The following is a 19,008-nucleotide window of genomic DNA, read 5'->3' as shown; positions in this document are numbered from 1 at the left end:
TGCTTCTGAGACTGATGCTGTGTCTGCAGTGTGCTGATGTGTCTTCTTCCATCTCTAGCCTTGGTGCCTAGTGACAGCTATGAAGACCTCCCGTGCATACTAGACATCGACATGTTTCACTTGCTGGTGGGTGTTTACAGTTTGCTTTGCATCCTCTCCCTGGAACTCCAAATGCTACCTGGGACTTGATGAGTCAGCAGACAGAAGGGCAAATGGGAGGCACTGTCGAGCAATGGATTGCTGCACACTTGTCTAGTTAGGCCTGGGGCTCCTTCCTTTCCTACTTGGCTGTGTGGCTGAGATTTGTAATACAACTGTCTGCTCTTAACTCACTAAGGTAAAAATAGCAGTGGCCACATAAGTGATGCTGACATTAATACACAGTCCATTTAGAGGTTTTGTGCATTTTAGGAATCTGAACAGATCTAGCCCTGCGGTTGTAGTACTTCGGGGCAGACTGCCTCTTCCTCCTTTTTTATGCTTTTTTTAAATTAAGATATGTCCATTATACAGAATTGTAGCTTCCCCTATGAATTTTCCATAGGTACACACACACACAACATCACATCACCTCCCATCTCCCTACTCTCTCTCGTCTCCCCTGCTTCCTGGGCCCCTTCTCTTCCTTTTTACTTTTTTTTTTCAATCTACTTATCACAGATGAAAATAACATATCCTATATATGTCCTTCTGGTCTGGCATTTTTTATTTAATATAGTATCTGGTTCCATCCTTTTTCCTATACGTGACCTCACTTCATTCTTAATGGCTGAGTAATACTACCTTGTATGTTTCTTTTTTTAAAAAAATTTGGCCATGTGAACCACAGCTCAAACATGGAGGTCATGTCCTCTGACCTCTTGAGTGCATATACAAGAAAATAAGTGGAAAGAAAATGAAAAGTTTTCACACACTGTTCCTTGTAACAGGAATCTGCTCATATCGATCCACTGGATAAATGAGAGGCTAGTTAGTGACTGACCCTCCAGGCCCCGGGAGCTCCACTAAGGTCACTGATCCAGTCCTAGTGGATTTTTAAACCCTCCCCTTTTAAGTTTAAATGAGGGCTAAGCTGGGAAGAGATCCCGGGAGCGCGCAGGAGTGTAGCTGAGAGGAGCGGCCCATGCTGGTGCTGATGCTGATGCTGTGTTTGCTGTCTAGGTGGGCCTGGTGCTCGCTTTCCCAGCTCTGCAGTGTCAGGATTTTTCAGGAAGCAGCCTGGCCACTGGGGACCTGCACATCTTCCACTTGGTTACCATGGCACACATCGTACAGATCTTACTTACCTCATGTACAGGTACCGTGTCACAGTCAGGATACTCCTTCTGTTTGTCTTCTGTAGAACGTTTTAAATTTCTTTCCCCTTTGAAAATCCCCTGCAGTATGAACAGTTTTGCTTTCTTCGCTTTCGCCCATACACAGAGTAAGTTAAGCTCAGCTAATGCTGTGTTTCAGAATACCAGTTCTATTTGAACTCACACATTTCAGTAGTACCCCAGACAGCTCATTCTTAAGCTGCTTAATTCAAGCATCCTGTTATTCAAACATTGCAAGGCAGTGTGTTGGTTAGCTGAGAGTCCCCACTGTGTGGTAGCTGCAAGACAGCCTGTTAGCTGGTACTACCCACTGTATAATGGCTGGTTCACCGGTCAGATGGGGATCCATACTATGTGCACAGTTGAAAATGAAAATCCTATGTATTTATAGGCATATTTCCATATATGTGAGTGTGTGGGTATGTTTGGGTGCTTGGCTGGCGTGCTTATCAGCCCTTTCAGCCACATAATAGGAATGGAGACTTCTAGTGTTTCCTTGTCTTTCAGAAGAGAATGGCATGGATCAAGAGAATCCCACTGGGGAAGAAGAACTGGCCATTCTCTCTTTGCACAAAACACTTCACCAGTATACTGGAAGGTGAGCCCCTCCCTAATCTTCCATGGTTGGCACGCCCATGCGCCAGTAGGGCTCAGTAGGAGTCAGCAGGAGAAAGGGTTGCTTTGTTGATGAGGGGAAGTTGCTGTGCATGGATGTGTAAGAAGAACCTATGGGAACCGGGCGTGGTGGCGCACGCCTTTAATCCCAGCACTCAGGAGGCAGAGGCAGGCGGATTTCTGAGTTCGAGGCCAGGCTGCTCTACAAAGTGAGTTACAGGACAACCAGGGCTATACAGAGAAGCCCTGTCCAAAAAAAAAAACTATGTGAGCGACTCTCCATACATCTGATAAAGCTGACATTCCTGAGAGGAAGGTGGCAGTGTCCGCAGCTGCCCACACTTGCCTGGCCATGAGGCCTTCATCTGTTCATCAGATGCCAACTGGTGGTCAGATGCACTCTGAAGTTGCTGTCCTAGAACTTACGTTATTTTATCAGCAATTTCCAAGTGCAAATCAAATTAGCATGGTATATTTCTAAGATGCTATCCAAGAATGACAGATAACATTTGATTCTTGGAGCAGCCCTTTGGTGTCACTGTGCCTTTTGAGTAGGAGTCCTGCTTAGATCTGGAAAATGTATAGCAAGGAGCTAGGACTATTCTGGGCTGGAGACATGGACCCTGTGGAGGAGAATGCTTGGTGCACCAACGTGGTAGCCTCAGTTTGAATCCTAGCACTAGGGGGGGGGGGGGGCCGGGCAGGAGGATCACAGGGCCCTGCTGGCTTCCAGCATACCTCCAGGCTCAGTAAGAGACTGCTCCCCAAAGGATAAGTGTAGAGTGATGGAAAGCAGACACTCACATCCTCTTCCAGCCTCTGAGTGCACACACACATTTGGGTATACCATGCATGTACACACACATTCTTAGACAGAGTTACCCATCTGAGAATCTGTACTAATGAAGTAATCCAAAATCCAGAGCCGCTCACAGGGGTTCACAGATACATACTGGTGTTCTTTATGCAGGCAAGGAACTAAAAGTGACCCAGATGTTTGTATAGGGCATAGTTTGATATCAGTTGTGACCCATTCTGAAATGCAATGGATAGGTTAAAAATTACAGCGTGTACTGTGTTGTAGGTAGCTTGGTAGTCTTAAGCTTCATGTAGCTAGAGCTGTGTGAGACAGTCAGCCTGGAAACAGTCTACCTGAGCAAGATGTGCTAGTGTAAGAGTCTGCAATGACTGCTGGGGTTTGGTTTCCCAAAGAAACCAAAAGATGAATCCTCCACATGCTGCCCTGGCTGGCCTTGAACTCACAGAGCTCTGCCTGCCTTTGCCTCCCAAGGCTGGGGGTCATGCGTCACCACCCCTGGTTTGGATTTTCATTTTCTAAGTTTTCTGCGTATGTGGCTCTATTGCTTTTGTAATTCCTAATTTACCATTGGAGGCTCTATCTCTGTGTTCTTGACATCCCTTAGTGCCTAAGGCTGCTGCCAGCCTTTGACCCACGCCTCCTGACCATAGCGTCAGTGATTCCAAGTGCCAGTTGTCTGTCTTCACACTATGCCTTACCGCAGTGAGCTTTCCTCACGGTTTTTCCTGATCCCGTTTTCTGTCCTCAGTGCCTTGAAAGAAGCCCCCTCCGGCTGGCACCTGTGGAGGAGCGTCCGGGCCGCCATCATGCCTTTCCTCAAGTGCTCTGCTTTGTTTTTCCACTATTTAAATGGAGTCCCGGCCCCTCCAGACCTTCAAGGTAACTTCCCATTTCTTCCAAGTGTAGTGAATGCTTGTGGTCACCTGCTCCCGCTCTTTAGAGTAGACATGAGGCTGGGTGTGATGGTGTATGCCTGTAATCGCAGAGCTGGGAGACAGGGGCAGCTTAGTCTACATCGTAAGTTCCAGGACAGCCATTGCTACACAGAGAAGCACTGCCTGAAAAATAATAACAGTAACAACAATAAATAGGATAAAGATGAGTAAGGAAATGTGAACGTCTGTGCTCGCTTGACACGCTCAGGCCACACCCCACATGCACAGACAGGATGCTGTAAACAGGTGCGCTGATGAGCTGCTGAGAGCTTAGGGCGTGGCTGTGGCAGCACAGCCTTAGAACGCGCATGTGCATCCATGCCTGTGTGTGCTGTGCCTCAGGCAGTCGTGACTGTGAGCACCTCCCTGTGCATTCACACAGCACTGGGTCTCAGTATCTGCTCTGTCACCTTACATATTACTCAGAAGCTAGGTTTCTCAGGATTTTAAAGATTTTTTTTTAGTTTTATTTAATTTATATGTGTGAATCTTTCGCTGGCATATATTGCGCACCGTGAGCACCTGTTGGAACCCCTAGCGCTGGGGTTGTAGTTAGAGATGCTTGTGAGTCACCTCATGAGTGGCAAGAATTAAACCCCGGTCCTCAGCAAGAGCAACAAATGCTCTTAGCTATGGACTCATCTCTGCAGCCCCAGTCCCTCAGACGTAAAACAGCAGAAACTAACAGTGTAAGAACTTCTTTTTTTAAAAAAAAAAAAAAAAACAACAACAATGTTATTATGGTGGGGGTGGGGGTGCGCTCACGGGCACTTGAGATCAGAGGACAGCTTTGGGAGTCAGTTCTCTTTGTACCACGTGAAATTCCAGTGTCGTCGTGGCATGTCTGTTCTTGAGTGACAGTTGATAGGCAGCCCCTCCATGCTCCTCTTTTCTTTTCCAACCCCATGGAGGAGAGTATTGTAGGACCATGGCTCTGTCTCTGATCCCTGCTGGTGCTGGCACTAGTCACAGGAGGCCAGCACGAGGGTGCAGCATTGCCTAAAGACTGCTTGACTGGCATCAGCGCTGGCGGTCACTACTGTGAGTCCATCTCTAGGGAAGAGCCGCCTGACCTCGACTGCTCTGTCCAGGCTCACGCTCAGCCCAGGATGTAAACTGTAGCTTTGCTCATTTGCAGAGGCCCAGGCTGAGTCTCGGGGACTGTAACTGGTTTAAGAGTCATGTGACACCAACCTGCTCATGGAGTCGTAGTCTACCAGGGACCTCTTACAAGTCATGTACATAGCGTATTTGACTTTGTCTTACTTAAAAAGAAAGAGGTTGGCCATGGTGACACATGCCTTTAACCCAAGCACACAGGAAGCAAAGGCGGGCAGATCTCTGAGTTTGAGGTTAGCCTGGTCTACAGAGTGAATTCCAGGATAGCCAGGGGTACATAGTGAGATCTGTCTCAAAAAAAAAAGAGAGAGAGAGAGACAGACAGATGGCAGGCAGACAGACAGACAGAGTCTGCTCCCTCTTCGTCTGTGGGGACGTACGTCTGGGTGTTTATGCCTCTTTTCCTTCCCATTTGCAGTTTCTGGAACAAGCCATTTTGAACACTTATGTAACTACCTTTCCCTACCAACCAACCTCATTCACCTTTTTCAAGAAAACAGTGACATCATGAACTCCCTGATTGAAAGGTAATGTTAGACATTTTTCTGCATTATTTAGAATGATTTAGAAAATAAAGCTTAGTCTTTCACATTTCAAAATTTTTCACTTTTGAACTTGATAGACTTCAACACATTTTTCAAGTTATAAGAATTAGGATGTTTTGCCAAGTATGGCAGGCAGCACACTTCTGTAACCCCAGCACTCCGGGAGGCAGGAATCTGTGCATTCGCGGCCAGCCTGGTCGACAGAGTGAGTTCCAGGACAGCCAGGACTACACAGAGAAACCCTGTCTCAAAAGTAATGCCTAAGTTTTTAAGAGAAAGAATAAGAGTGTCTAGCTAAGGATTTGGCTTCAGGGTAAGATTGCTGCCAACCCAGCAGTGTGGTCCATGGAGGAAGAAGCACCATAAGGAAATGTGTGTCGTCCAGATGAGAACAACTAAAGATGGTGGCGGTGACACCTGTACGGCAGTGGAATGTACTTAGTGTCAGAGAACTGTCGCATGTCAGAAAATCGAGGGAGAATGGCAAACACCTGGAGTCTTAGCACTGGGGAGGCTGAGGCAGGGCCAGCTGTCTCACAAAATAAAACTAACGTCCCCTCCTCTGTTTGCCTTAAAGTTGGTGCCAGAACAGTGAAGTTAAACGGTATCTAAATGGCGAGAGAGGAGCGATAAGGTGAGTTAGAGGAACTCGGGGGTTTGTGGGTGGCTGGTGAGAAGCACATGGAAGTGTGAAGGCCGAGTTCCTTCCATGATGTGGCCCTTGACCCCCGATTCCAGAAGACAGTGTGCCTGCACACTTCAGCCTCCTGGCAGGAGTCAGACAAGAACAAAAGTGCCCTGCATCCTTGAGGCAGAAGAGAAAGGCTGTTAGCTGTGTTTGGGGGCTTCTGTTGTGGGGAAACTGCTTTTAGAAATGGAGCTCTTCACCCTGGGTTTCTTAGCTGTTTCCCTCTTTTATTTCTTTTTATGCTGTTTCATTATGAAGAATTCCAGATGATCCAAATATCAGGCACGGTATAATGAGCTTCCGTGGGCTGGATGTCTCTCCTGAGCAGAGAAGACAGTCCCAGCTGGTGAATTTAGGAGTCACTTTTCACGTGCAGGCTATGGCTTAGTGGCTACTCACTGGAAGGGTGAGGGTGACTGTCCAGGAACCCCAGACAAGCTCGTATACTAAACTTCGCAGGCTCCCCTGCGCCCAGGACCAGAGGCCGCTTAGAGCCAGGAGAAGCAGTGGCTGGATCTCAGGTGCGGCCTCTGGTTACCCCGCCTCTTTCCTGGAGGAAGGTTCCTAGCTGGACAGTGCACAGGCCCAGCTACCTCTATGTGCTGCTTTTTGTCTTTTTAAGATTTGTATTTATTTATTTTATGTATGTGAGTACACTGTAGCCATACAGATACAAATGGTTGTGAGCCTTCAATGTGGTTGTTGGGAATTGAATTTGTAGGAACTCTGTTCACTCCAGTCAACCCTCTCACCCAAAGATTTATTTATTATTATATGTAAGTACACTGTAGCTGTCTTCAGACACACCAGAAGAGGGCATCAGATCTCATTACAGATGGTTGTGAGCCACTATGTGGCTGCTGGGAATTGAACTCAGGACCTTCAGAAGAGCAGTCGCTGCTCTTACCCACTGAGCCATCTCGCCAGCTCCTCTATGTGCTGTATAAGTGTGGGGCCACCTGGGTCTTCCCTGCTCCTTGTCAGCTGGGAGGAAATCACTTGACTCCCATAGCATACCCTAGTGAGGAGCCAGTCAAGACCAGTTCTTTTCCTATTTATTTCATCTGTGTCTGAGTATTAGTTGTACACTGTGCCTTAGTTAGGGGTTCTGCTGCTATGAAGAGATGCCATGATCTTATAAAGGAAAACATCTCCTAGTGCAGGCTTACAGTTCAGAAGTCCATTATCCTCATGGCAGGAAACATGGCATCTTGCAGGCAGACATGGTACTGGAAAGGTAGCTGAGGGTTCTACATCTGGATCCCCAGGCACCAGGAAGAGAGAGTGAGCCACTGGGTCTGACTGGAACTTCTGAAACCCCAGAACTTGCTCCCTAGTGACACACTTTCTCCAACCAGCCACACCTGCTAATATTGCCACTCCTTTTGAGCCTATGGGGGCCATTTTCATTCAAACAACTGCACACTGGTTGTGTAAAACCTTCCTCTGGATCACATAGGTGTCTCACTGCTCAGGACTGCTGCTTCTGGAGTCTGCAGCCCCATGTTCCCAGAAGGCTGCCTGAGCTTGCTAGTACCAATCCAGAACCCAGAGCTCCTGCTGTGAGGGGTTGAACCTTGTGAGGGTTTCACATCTGTAAATGGTCGCTTGTCACACACACACACACACACACACACACACACACACACACACACCCTTAGCTAGCGGTCTTCCTGTGGACAGGACGTGTACATCTGTAAATGGTCGCTTGTCTCACACACACACACACACACACACCCTTAGCTAGCGGTCTTCCTGTGGACAGGACGCGTGCTTCTTAACTTGCAGTGCTGATCACAGTAATTGACACGCTTTGAAAATATAGACAGCACTCCTGGCACTGTGCGTCTCTGAAGTTGGAGTTCTAGCCGGTGTGCTCCCTTTAAACTGCAGTGGATGATGATGGCTAGCTAGTGCTGTCCAAAGTCTCCCACAGGGAAGTCGAGGCTGGGCTTTCAGTAGCTAGAGAGTGGATACCACAGCTGTGAGCTGTGGCTCACACTGAGAAAGAAGCCCTGTAGTACTGACTGGATTTGAACGTCTTTTTCTGAGTTTCTTGAGTCACAGAACCAGTGTAGCTGATAGAGAGGGAATGGTTGTATTCTTATGGTGCCTTCAGAGCACGCATAGTAAGTACGCACTTTTTGATGTCAGTCCTGAAGTTGTAGGGTGGGTTCTCCGATACTGTGCCGGCCGTAGAAGTCAAGAGTGGGCATTCTCACCTGCTGCTCCTTCCTGCAGCCACCAAACGTTTGCTTAAATGGGCAGAGCCTAAAGGCATCTCTGTCTACCTCGTCACTCATTCTGAGCACATCAGGTGAGGAATGGGAACTCCGAGACACTACCATCATAGCCCCATCCCCAGCACCCCGCCCACGGGCTCCATTGAAAGAATCCAGACAAGACGCATACAGTGGAGTGTAGGAGACAGAATTGGTTTGGTTTGGGCAATTCTGTTTGTTTTTTGTTTTGTATTCTAACATTGTTGTTTGTGTATGGATATTGGTGAGGACGTGCCACGCCTGTGTGGAGGTCAGAGGACAGCTTGTAGGTGTCAGTTCTCTCTCCACTCTGGGTTCCAGGAGTTGAGTTCAAGGGAGAGTCACTCTAGGTGGGCTTTATTCCATCCCTAAAGTCTCTGCAGCAGAAAACTTCCCCTGGGCGCTACTTTCCTGCCCAGAAGCTTGACAGAGCCATTTGGATTAACTTGGGGAGATGGCGGTGGGTCCTGTTCTTTTCTAGGGAGCTTCCAGCGAGAACATAATCTTAGGCAGTTTAGATAGTTAACTGTTAATGGCCTTTCAGGTTTGTCTCCACCACAGTCAGAAATCAACTCTGCCCGCACTGCGGGTCCCTAGTTCTCCAAGCTGTCACGGGTTACAAGCGGGGGATTCATCCCCCTGACCCTCAGGCTTGCCGATGGTGAAGAGCAGCTGGGTTGCCTTCTCTGGCTTCCACCACGCCAGGCCATCGGCTGCTCAGTACACCTTCCTTTGCTCTACTTTGACTAAGCCAAGAGTTAACCTTGTGTGCTTATAACATGACCACATATTTACCAAGTTCTTCTCCTTTCTCACTTCTTAGCTACCCCAGAGGAGCTAACAAACTGATAGACCTTCCAGAGGATTACAGCAGCCTCATTAACCAAGCATCCAATTTCTCGTAAGTTACTCTCTTGGTGCCCTGCCCCTCAGACCCTTCTGCAGACAGTCAGATGGGTTTGTGGGGGCTCTTTGTTTTCACTGGGGAAGAGAAATCAGAAGTCCTTTCCATTTACTTATTTTATGTGTCTCAGTGCTCTATCTGCATGTGCACCTGTGTGCCAGAAGAGAGCATTAAACATATCCTCTTATGCATGGTTGTGAGCCACCATGTACTTGCTGAGAATTGAACTCAGGACCTCTGGAAGAGCAGCCAGTGCTCTTATCTGCTGAGCCATCTCTCCAGCCCTGCATTTGTGATTCTTTTTTTTTTTTTTTTGGTTTTTCGAGACAGGGTTTCTCTGTGTAGCCCTGGCTGTCCTGGAACTCACTTTGTAGACCAGGCTGGCCTCGAAATCCGCCTACCTCTGCCTCCCGAGTGCTGGGATTAAAGGCGTGCGCCACCACACCTGGCCTGCATTTGTGATTCTTAAGGAGTTTTCTGTCTCTGGGTATCTCCTGCGTCTCCCTCCTTGCTCTGTAGACACGTCACTCTGAGTGCTGTGCTGAGTCTCTGCCCTCTTTTACTCTGTTGATGTGCTAAAGCACTGACCAGAGCAACGTGGGGAGGAAAAGGGTTAACCTGCTTACAGGTTACAGTCTGTCACTGAGGGAGGTCAGAGCAGGGGCTCAGAGCAGGAACCTGGACGGGGGACTGAAGCAGAGGCCATGGAAGAACACTGTCACTGGTTTGCTCCGTCTGCGTTCTTATATAACCTGGGCCCACCTGCCCGTCATCAATTAGCCATCAAGAAGAAAGTGTCTCCAAAGATGTGCCCACAGGCCATTCTAACAGAAGCCATCTCTTGTTTGAAGCTTCTTCTCGCCCCCTCCCCATGTGTCTGGGAAGCTAACATGGGTGTCTGTTCCGCGTCACTCCATTTAAGTGGCTGTGTCTGCAGTACTTTGCACACTGTGTCTGAGATTTGTACGTGACTGAGGCATCACTCTTCCGTGCCCCAATAGTAGTTCCTGTTGTTCACACAGTGTTCCCATCTGCCTGTCCCAGATGTTGCTCCCTTAGGTGTTTCTGGTAGGTGGTATTAGTGTGTGTCCCAGTGTCCTGTCACAGAATGGTGAATACTGACAGATTATTTTCCAGGGTGCTCTGTGCCTGTTCCTTTGTAACAGTGCTGTCTTTATCTTCCAGGTGCCCCAAATCAGGTGGCGACAAGAGCAGAGCTCCTACTCTGTGCCTCGTGTGTGGGAGTCTCCTCTGCTCTCAGAGTTACTGCTGCCAAGCTGAGCTGGAGGGTGAGGACGTCGGAGCCTGCACAGCACACACCTACTCCTGCGGCTCCGGGGCCGGCATCTTCCTGAGGTAAGGCCCTCGGCTGGCCGTGTTCACCTGAGCACTTCGGGGACTTTCGAAGCCACTGTGCCACTGTGTGCAGACTACAAAGAGCCAGGGCTCTCACATTTCCCGTATGGCTGGTGACAGCTCCCAACTGACAGCTTAGCTCCCCTTTGTGCCTCCTTAAATGTGGGGCGATCCCTGTCCCTCGTTTCCTCCCCAAATTCAGGTAAAGAATTCCCCCGTCAGGAACTGCAGAGACGGAGCACAAGAGCACCTGTATTCAGGTCCCAGCATTTGGGTCAGCAGTGCAGCTCACGACTGCCTGTAGCTCTGGTGCTAGGGGATCTGCTGCCCTCTGCTGGCCTCTGTGGACTCACACACTTACACATAAAGCATAAATTTGTAAATCTTTAGAGCCCAGCATCATCTTTGCCTCTGTGGTGCTCTTAGGTTTTCTCTGAGGAGGCACGGGTTGCCACTGGGTCCTGTACTCAGATAAAAATACTTAGTAACTGTTGTATGTCATTTTTTAAACGAGTAATTTTCTCATAATTGTGGGGAAAAGATGAGCTGTCTTTCCCCACACTTAGCTGTTTTAAATTCTGCTTGGAGCCCTGGGTTCTCGACACAGTCACTGTCTGAATTTGCAGCACGTCATTGCCAGGTACATTCCCGCCGCATGGCTCCACTGAACACTTGTGTAAAGAGTCCCTTGTTCTCCTGAATTGGCACCTCGGAGGCTTACCTCCTCCGTCTGCTAACCTAGGCCTAGGCCTGGGGACTTCCAGACTGCACACAGGCCAATCTAGGCCGACAGTGTTTCCAGCCTCTGAGACTTTGTGCTGAATAAGCTCACCCTTCCTGGTTCTTTCTGAGCTCTGACTGGCTGTGACTCACACCCCTCTCCATGCTGACTGAGTCAGACTGACTTCTGAGTTGCTCTGTTTGGCCTCATGCTACCTTTGCAAGCTCCTCTGATCTTCTGGCTCCTTCTCATTCTCTGACTCATTCTGTCTTCACCGTGTCTGCTTGGTCTCTCTTCAGCCTGTCTCTGTAAAACCCTCCCGGTAAATCTGCCTTCTCTCTTCCCTCTGGCTCTGCGCTGCTCTCTCAAGTAGCTTCCTCTTCCTCAAGAGAGTGAGGCACATCCTATTCTGTCAGATCTTTCTCTGATTCATAATTCTGTCTGCCACTCCATTAGACGTCACTTCCAAACATGGCTGTGTCCTTCCACAAACTATGGATTTAAAGGTATGTCCTAAAGGCAAGTCTGTATTCCAGCAGAGGGATTAAAACCGAGCCGTACCACAACTAGAAACAGTTTTTTCCATAAGTAACACAGTCTCAGGGTTCACAGTGTGATCAAGTCCCCTGCACCAGACTTGGGCGGATACCTTGCTACTCGCAGGTATCTCTGTTACAGCTGCTCTCGTCTCCTGACCTGGCCTTTTGTGCATGTGTTTCCTTACATAAGCCTTTTCTCTGAGTTGAATCAACATCATGTTACTTACATAAATGTACAAAGATGAATGCTCTCTCCACAGAGTGCGGGAATGTCAGGTGCTATTTTTAGCTGGCAAAACCAAAGGATGTTTTTATTCTCCTCCTTACCTTGACGACTATGGAGAGACCGACCAGGGACTCAGGTAAGGACCCGGCCTGGGGTTAGGAAGATGAGCCTCGTGGAGAGCATGATAAGCAGGGAGGTCCTGAAGTCAGCTGGGCTGGTACCCAGGAGTGGGCTCTGCTGAAGGTAGCTTGTCACCCGTGGACTTGTCACCTGTGGACTCGTTCTCAAGGAGCACACCTGGCTCCTGCTTTGTGTGCATTTGCCACCTTTGGAAAGCCAGGAGTGGGTGGGGAGAGGGCTTGGTTGGTAAAGTGCCTGCCATGTGGGCATGAGGACCTGGGTGTGACCTCAGTGCGGAAGGGGGGTGGGGAGGGAGGTGTTTCTCTGCCTCACCAAGTCAGTGAGCTCAGACAAAAAGCAAGAGACTGTCTCAGGAGACACTGGCAAGTGACTGAGGAGGAAGACACCTGAGGGTGACTTCTAGCTTCTGCCTGCGTGTGCACACAGCCATGAGCACACCCACACACGTGCATGGCCACTCCCATGCAAACAGAAAAAAATGGATTCTTTTCGAATGTCTTGGTGTCTTAACTTGGTGGGTGAAGTGCTTGCCTCCAAAGCCTGAGGGCTTGTATTCAGATCCCCGGCTCTCTCTCACCCTAGTGCTACAGGCAGACACGGGCCACCCCAGAGCTCATCCATCAGCCAGTCAGCCTAGGCAAAATGGTGAGCTCTGGGCTCAATGAAAAGGCCCTGCCCCAGAGATGAGGTGGAAGGAGACAGAGAAGACACCCAACACTGGCCTCTGGCCTCCGGCCTCCACACACCGAGCATGGCATATACCCCTGCACATACGTGCACACATTGAGAATAAAATTTTAAGTTTAATATAAACAAAAGGGCTGACGACTGTTGGCCGAGGTAAAGGCCTGCTTCAGGAGCCTGCTGACCAAGTTCAGTCACAGAGTCCCATAGAAAATGGAAGGAAAAGTGACTCCAGAGAGTACGTCCAACTGCCGCGTGCACACATGGCAAAGGAGAGAGACAGAGAGAGAGTATGAGAATGAGAAAGAAACTTGAGAAACCCTCCATGAGGAACATAGATAGGACAGATGTGAGAAAGCCAAAAGACTGCTTTGAGTTGCCCATAGCATCCCCAGCATCAGCCCCACAGGTCCGGCCTGTGTGGCTCCCTTCAGGGGAGGCTTTTCCTGTCCTGGTGACAGGAGACCAGGTGTGAGTGCCCAAAGATATGTGTGCAGAAGAGAATCACATGATGCAGGCGCAGCTGCCCTTGATACTGCCTCTGCTGGGAGCTTCCCGCTCACAGAGCCCTACTCCAAAGCTGCTTGCCCCCAGGCGATGAAGGATTAAAGCAGAGGTGACTTCCCAGGCTTGAATAACCAAGGTTGGGCTGTGTACCACCATATACCCAGTTAACGTGGGCCCAGCGGCAGCAGGCATCTAGTTACCTTGTTAACGTGGGCCCAGGGGCAGCAGGTGTCTAGTTATCTTGTTAACATGGGCCCAGCAGCAGCAAGCATCTAGTTACCTTGCTGAGGCTTCTAGGTGACAGCCCCTGTCTTGTCCTGTCATCCTTCCACCCTGTCCTTTGCCCCACGACCTTTTTGCACATCACCATAGAATAAAGAGTTTTAGCTTCTTAACTCAGACCTGGGCCAGCAGTCCTGTTTCCTGACCTCAGTCTAACTGTGTGGCACTGGAGTACCTACCTTTTCTCTTCAGCACATACCCACAACCCAACACCGTGCGTGTGTGCGTGTGTGCGTGTGTGCGTGTGTGCGTGTGTGCGTGTGTGTGTGTGTGTGTGTGTGTGTGTGTGTGCGTGTGTGCGTGCGTGCGTGCGTGCGTGCGTGTGTGTGTGTGTGTGTGTGTGTGTGTGTGTGTGTGTGTATACAGAAAATACACAGTTGGAAGCTAGTGCTGTACACCTTTCCTGGCACAGAATGTGTTGGGACATGAGGAATGGATAAACTGTGCCTGTGAGTGACATGTGTCTCTTTCTAGACGAGGAAATCCTTTACATTTATGCCAAGAGCGGTTTCGAAAGATCCAGAAGCTCTGGCAGCAGCATAGTATCACAGAGGAGATCGGACACGCGCAGGAGGCTAACCAGACCCTGGTCGGAATTGACTGGCAGCATTTATAATCGCTCCTCTACTAAAAACTTGACTTGGAGTTTTGTAACACAGCTGGCTTTTCCAGAAAGACAACAGGAAATAAGTTCGGCTGAATCTATTTTGAAATAAATTCTTTATTTAAGCTTTTCTTCCCAGTTTTATTTTTCTAGTCTGGCTCCAGGGACTGATAAAAGTCATTTCTGCCAGATTTTATTGCTGTGTCCCTTAGACGGACGTCCCCTGGGTTGAGAGCCCTTTCTAGACCGGAGTCTAGCTCCTTTGGACGCTGCCTGCTTCAGCTGCAGTAGCCTGAGCCAGTCAACATTGCTGATGGTGTCAAGCTTGCTGGCTGTCCACCAGAGGCCAAAAGGAGCCCTGGGGCCTGTCAGGAGGACATGTCCCACCATGGTTCCTGAGACTGGGATGCGGTTCAGCTCTGGGACTAGACCTCACCTCCAGAGCAAAGCAAGTCAATTTGAAGACAGGACTCGCTTCCCCCTATGGCCTAGAGAGCTGGGGACTCTAACAGGAGAGCAGCCGGCTTTTCATGGCTGTAGATGGTTGGTCAAGACTTTTAGCTTTGAAAGCATTACTCAATTAAAGGGCTTTTTGAAATGTAAAGGACCTCCTAGTTTTTCAGACTATAGCCTTCTGCTCCAAGGCTAAACAGAGAGCATGTGCGCACCCTCAAGCAGACCACAGCAGACAAGTAAGAGCTCGGCTGAGTACAGTGCTCCAAGCCTGCAATCCCAGCTCTCAGGATGCTTAGGCAGCACTAGGAGTTCAAGGCTAGCTCCAACTGTGTTACAAGCTTGCGGCCAGCGTGGGTAACTTGAGGAGACCCTGTCTCAAACCAAACGAAATCCAGAAGGCAGTGTTTTGAGCTGCCTGCCCTGCCCTGCCCTGCCCTGCCCTGCCCTGCCCTGCCCCGCCCCGCCCCGCTCCGCCCCGCATCTGGATCAGATGTGTTGCTGCTTGTCTGCTGGTTGATCTAGGACATTCCTCAGCCTGTGCACACAAACGCCTGTTCTTTTTATTCTAAGAGCAGCCTTTCTAGAACTATAGCTACTTGGTGCCACAGTTACGGCTCTGGCACACCGCACACCTATTTCCTCGTCTGACGGATATCCGTCACATTCAGAGAAGTCACATAGACATGGTGACAGCAGGTTCAGCAGAGGGATGAACTCCAGTCTCCAGGAACAGAAAGGGGCTTTCAGCTTCTCTAACCATCAAAGAACCTCTCACTCAGCCTTTCAAATCACATCCACTCAGCTCTATCCATGCCTCCGTGTCTCAGGAGAGTCAGAAATCCAGACCAGAGGCTCAAAGAAATGCAGGTAGCACAGTCTCCAGGATCATGTGAGGAGCTGCCTCCCCTTCAAAGGATGGACTTCAGTTAGCTCTTCAGCGCGGCCCAGGCTCAGGACAGAGAGTTTGTAATGGAAGCCCAAGCTAGACTCCGTGCTCTCCCTTTGTCTCGCCTTCCCTTGGCATAGTCAGACTGGGCTGTGGATGGTGATGCTTTCGACCTTTGGCACATGCCGTTTCTTTAGATTTTAAGTTCAGCTTCTGTTGGCTCTTCACCTTCCGTTCACAAGGCTTAACTGTAAAGTTATGGGAACGTCTCTAGACTTGAGCCTAGTGCTAGAACACTTGCCTAGTGTGACTGAGGGCCTAGGTTCAGCCCTGGTACCAACCCAAAAGGAAAAAAAAAAAATCATGAGCACAGCTTGCTTCTAAACAGGCTGAAAACATCTGCTTTCTCACCTGACTCCACAGGAGCCTGGGATTAGCAGAGGTGGCCCTGTGTTTCACTCCTGGGAACATCAGGGTCTGGGCAGTGACTTCCCAGGGAATGGCAGTCCTCACACTGTGGCAATGTCATGTCCTCCCCCTACCGACACGTCTTACTTCCACTTGTTCCGCATGTTTTTGTTGTAGAAATGTTTATATACCATGCTTTCCATATCAGGGGAGATCATGTGTTTAATAAATTGGCTATAATTTTAATATCTGTGGACAATTGTAAAATTTGGGATGTATCATATGTAAAAAGTAAAGATATTCAAATAAATGCTTTAGTGTTGACATTGAGTTTTGCCTCCATCTTCTCCATGTCATTCGCACACACGGGGCCCCAGCAAAGCTCCTTGTGTCACCTTGCTGCAAAAGTGGGACATCGATATTAGCCTAAAATTTAAGAAGCTTAAACTATTAGTGTCAGCTATGACCACTAGCCAGGCCACACTGACCTTCTGGGAGGCATGGGCGTTAGCTCAGCCTATGAAGTTTTCCTCTTGTTGTCTGTGAGAGTGGGAAGTCTGGGGCCCCTGGACCGCAGAGCAGTGCACAGCAGGTCTGTGGGAGACTCTCTCAGCCTTGCCTGCTTCCCTGCAGGTCCTTGTTCTTCTACACCCACCCGACACTTGGCTTCTGCGATGTGTTCAAGAAGGAGACGACTCAGAGTGGAATTCTGCTGTGTTCTCAGAATTCTCTTACCAGACTGAGTCAAAACATCAAGTTCTCCATGGGACACTGTCAAACACCAGGGTCTCCATTGGGCTTCCCACCTCCTGGTCATTAAGGCTAACTCCTGCCCTAGACCAGCTGCCTCTCACTGACTGCTGGCTCTCTATCTATCTATCTATCTATCTATCTATCTATCTATCTATCTATCTATCTATCTATCTATCTAACTAACTATATCTGGTTGGTTGGTTGGTTGGTTTGGGTTTGGTTTTTTGAGACAGGGTTTTTTCCCTGTGTAACCTTGGCTGTCTGGAACTCACTCTAGACAAGGCTGGCCTCGAACTCACAAAAATCCAAATGCTGAGATTAAAAACCTGTGCCACCATAACCCACCAGCTCTGACCCCACCCTTATCTAGTGATGTTTACTGAGGTATACTTTACGGACAGATTAACCCTCTTTAAGGATACAGGGTTGTTTACATTTTGGCAAATGCACAGTTGTTTAACCAGCACAGTTGAGAACTAGAGCAGTCCCTGCAGAACATACCCTCACACCCCTTTGTGGTCCCCTCCTCCCTGCCCTGAGTGCTGCCTCTCACTCCTCTGTCCTGCACCCCTTCCAGAATCGTAGGTGACTGGAGTCACATGAGGTGCCTTCCCAGCAGCTTCTCTGCTACTCGTGCATTTTAGAGCTGGAGAACATAGCTTAGTTACTGAGCATTTGGGAAACCCTAAGTTCCACCCCCAGCAACACAAAAGCTACTATAGTATTTACAACCTGCATCCCAGCAGGGGGGCTGCAAAGGCAGGAAGATCAGGGGTCCAAGGTCATTTCAAGTACATGAGTTTGAGGCCTGGGATACAAGAGATAGGGTTTCTAAAAATCCTTATAAAGTCGAGTATGTTTGAGAGTCACACTTGCCTCTGGATGCTGATGGCATCCACTGTGCAGACCTTGGTACAGTCTCTAATTAAAGGCCTGGGTGATGGTTGGTGACCATCTTGTGATTACAAGCACTCCTATCTACATGGGAGCTTTGTGTGGACCCGGGGGTTTTTATTTCCTTGGGTAAATGGCTATGAATTTCCTTCCATCATGTTGCCCGCTGCCACCAGTCCCATGTCCACAAATCGGGAACCCATCCAGGCCACTCGTGCATAGACTTCATACCTTCCACAGGTACAGCTCTGCCCTGACACACAGCCACCAAGAACTCCACTGCGCAGCTGGGCTGTGGTGGCGCACGCCTTTAATCTTGGGAGGCAGAGGCAGGCAGGTTTCTGAGTTCAAGGCCAGCCTGGTCTACAGAGTGAGTTCCAGGACAGCCAGGGGGATACAGAGAAACCCTGTCTCGACAAAAAAAAAAAAAAAAAAAAAAAAAAGAACTCCACTGCGCTAGTGGAGAGTGACTGAGAAGCCCTGATTGTTGTCGCTAAGCTGCAAACCTGCTGGGCTAGCATGCCCGGTGGGTGCCGGGTGAGGAGGGGTTGGGAGCTTGCCTAGCAGAGCAATGGCTAATCTTATTAGCCCATATTGAGGTTGCCTGGGATTTACATGGTGGCTTAGTTTTGAGCTGGAAGCATGTCAAGAGAAGTTGTAGGTTCTTACTTGAGCTGAGACGACAAACTCCCAGGATTCCTGCCTTTCTGGTCATTGAGCATAAGAAACCATCAACTGTTGTTTTACTAGAGACTGTTTTGAAAATAGAAAACTGGGCCAAGAGAACGGTGACGTGGCCTTCAATCTCAACACCCAGGAGGCAGAGGCTGGCAGATCTCTGTAAATTCAAGACCACTCTGATCCACATAGCAAATTCCAGGCCAATCAGGGTTACATGGTAAGACTATCTCAAAAAAACTAAAATAAAACTAAGAGGCTGGGTGTGGGGCTAGCCTAGTCTACACAGCAAGTTCCAGGCCAACTTGGGCTATAAGGGACACAGTCTCAAAAAGAAGTCTGGACTGGGGGTGTAGCTCAGTGGTAAAAAGCCCATGCTAGGGTGTAGCAAATCCCCATCACAGCTTTTAAAAAGGAAGGCAGGCGGTCCCTGCTTCTGTCTTTACCAGTTACCCTGACTGGGGCGGGGCTGAAACAGCTGTTAGTGAGTTTGCATGAGCTTGAGGAGGGACCAGTGTCACATAAGGAAGAGCCTGGTTGGTACCAGAGTATTACTTGGACTGGTAAGTCACCAAAAGGAATGGTCTTCCTGGCAACTCTTAGCTACCTAAAACTACTTCCAATGCAGTTTATCCTAAATCTCTGAACCACGTAACCTGTAACCCAGCCC

At 49.0% G+C, this 19,008-nt stretch overlaps 1 protein-coding gene across 4 annotated transcripts in view; it reads left to right on the top strand.

Annotated features, from left to right (window-relative positions):
* Positions 1-16,343, top strand: part of Ubr2 (ubiquitin protein ligase E3 component n-recognin 2) — an 82,596-nt gene extending 66,253 nt beyond the window's left edge. For all 4 annotated transcript variants that reach the window (XM_030249735.1, NM_001177374.1, NM_146078.3 and 1 more), the window contains 10 exons: positions 59-126; positions 1,162-1,297; positions 1,824-1,914; positions 3,500-3,630; positions 5,224-5,332; positions 5,928-5,984; positions 9,123-9,200; positions 10,389-10,559; positions 12,080-12,181; positions 14,134-16,343. In XM_030249735.1, coding sequence (XP_030105595.1) covers positions 59-126; positions 1,162-1,297; positions 1,824-1,914; positions 3,500-3,630; positions 5,224-5,332; positions 5,928-5,984; positions 9,123-9,200; positions 10,389-10,559; positions 12,080-12,181; positions 14,134-14,275 — 1,085 coding nt within the window. In that variant the 3' untranslated portion in view covers positions 14,276-16,343. The remainder of the gene's footprint in view (positions 1-58; positions 127-1,161; positions 1,298-1,823; positions 1,915-3,499; positions 3,631-5,223; positions 5,333-5,927; positions 5,985-9,122; positions 9,201-10,388; positions 10,560-12,079; positions 12,182-14,133) is intronic.
* Positions 16,344-19,008: the final 2,665 nt, after the last annotated feature.

Source organism: Mus musculus, chromosome 17, assembly GCF_000001635.26.
Source record: "Mus musculus strain C57BL/6J chromosome 17, GRCm38.p6 C57BL/6J".
NCBI lineage: Eukaryota > Metazoa > Chordata > Mammalia > Rodentia > Muridae > Mus > Mus musculus.
This window is presented reverse-complemented; position numbering and strand designations above follow the sequence as displayed.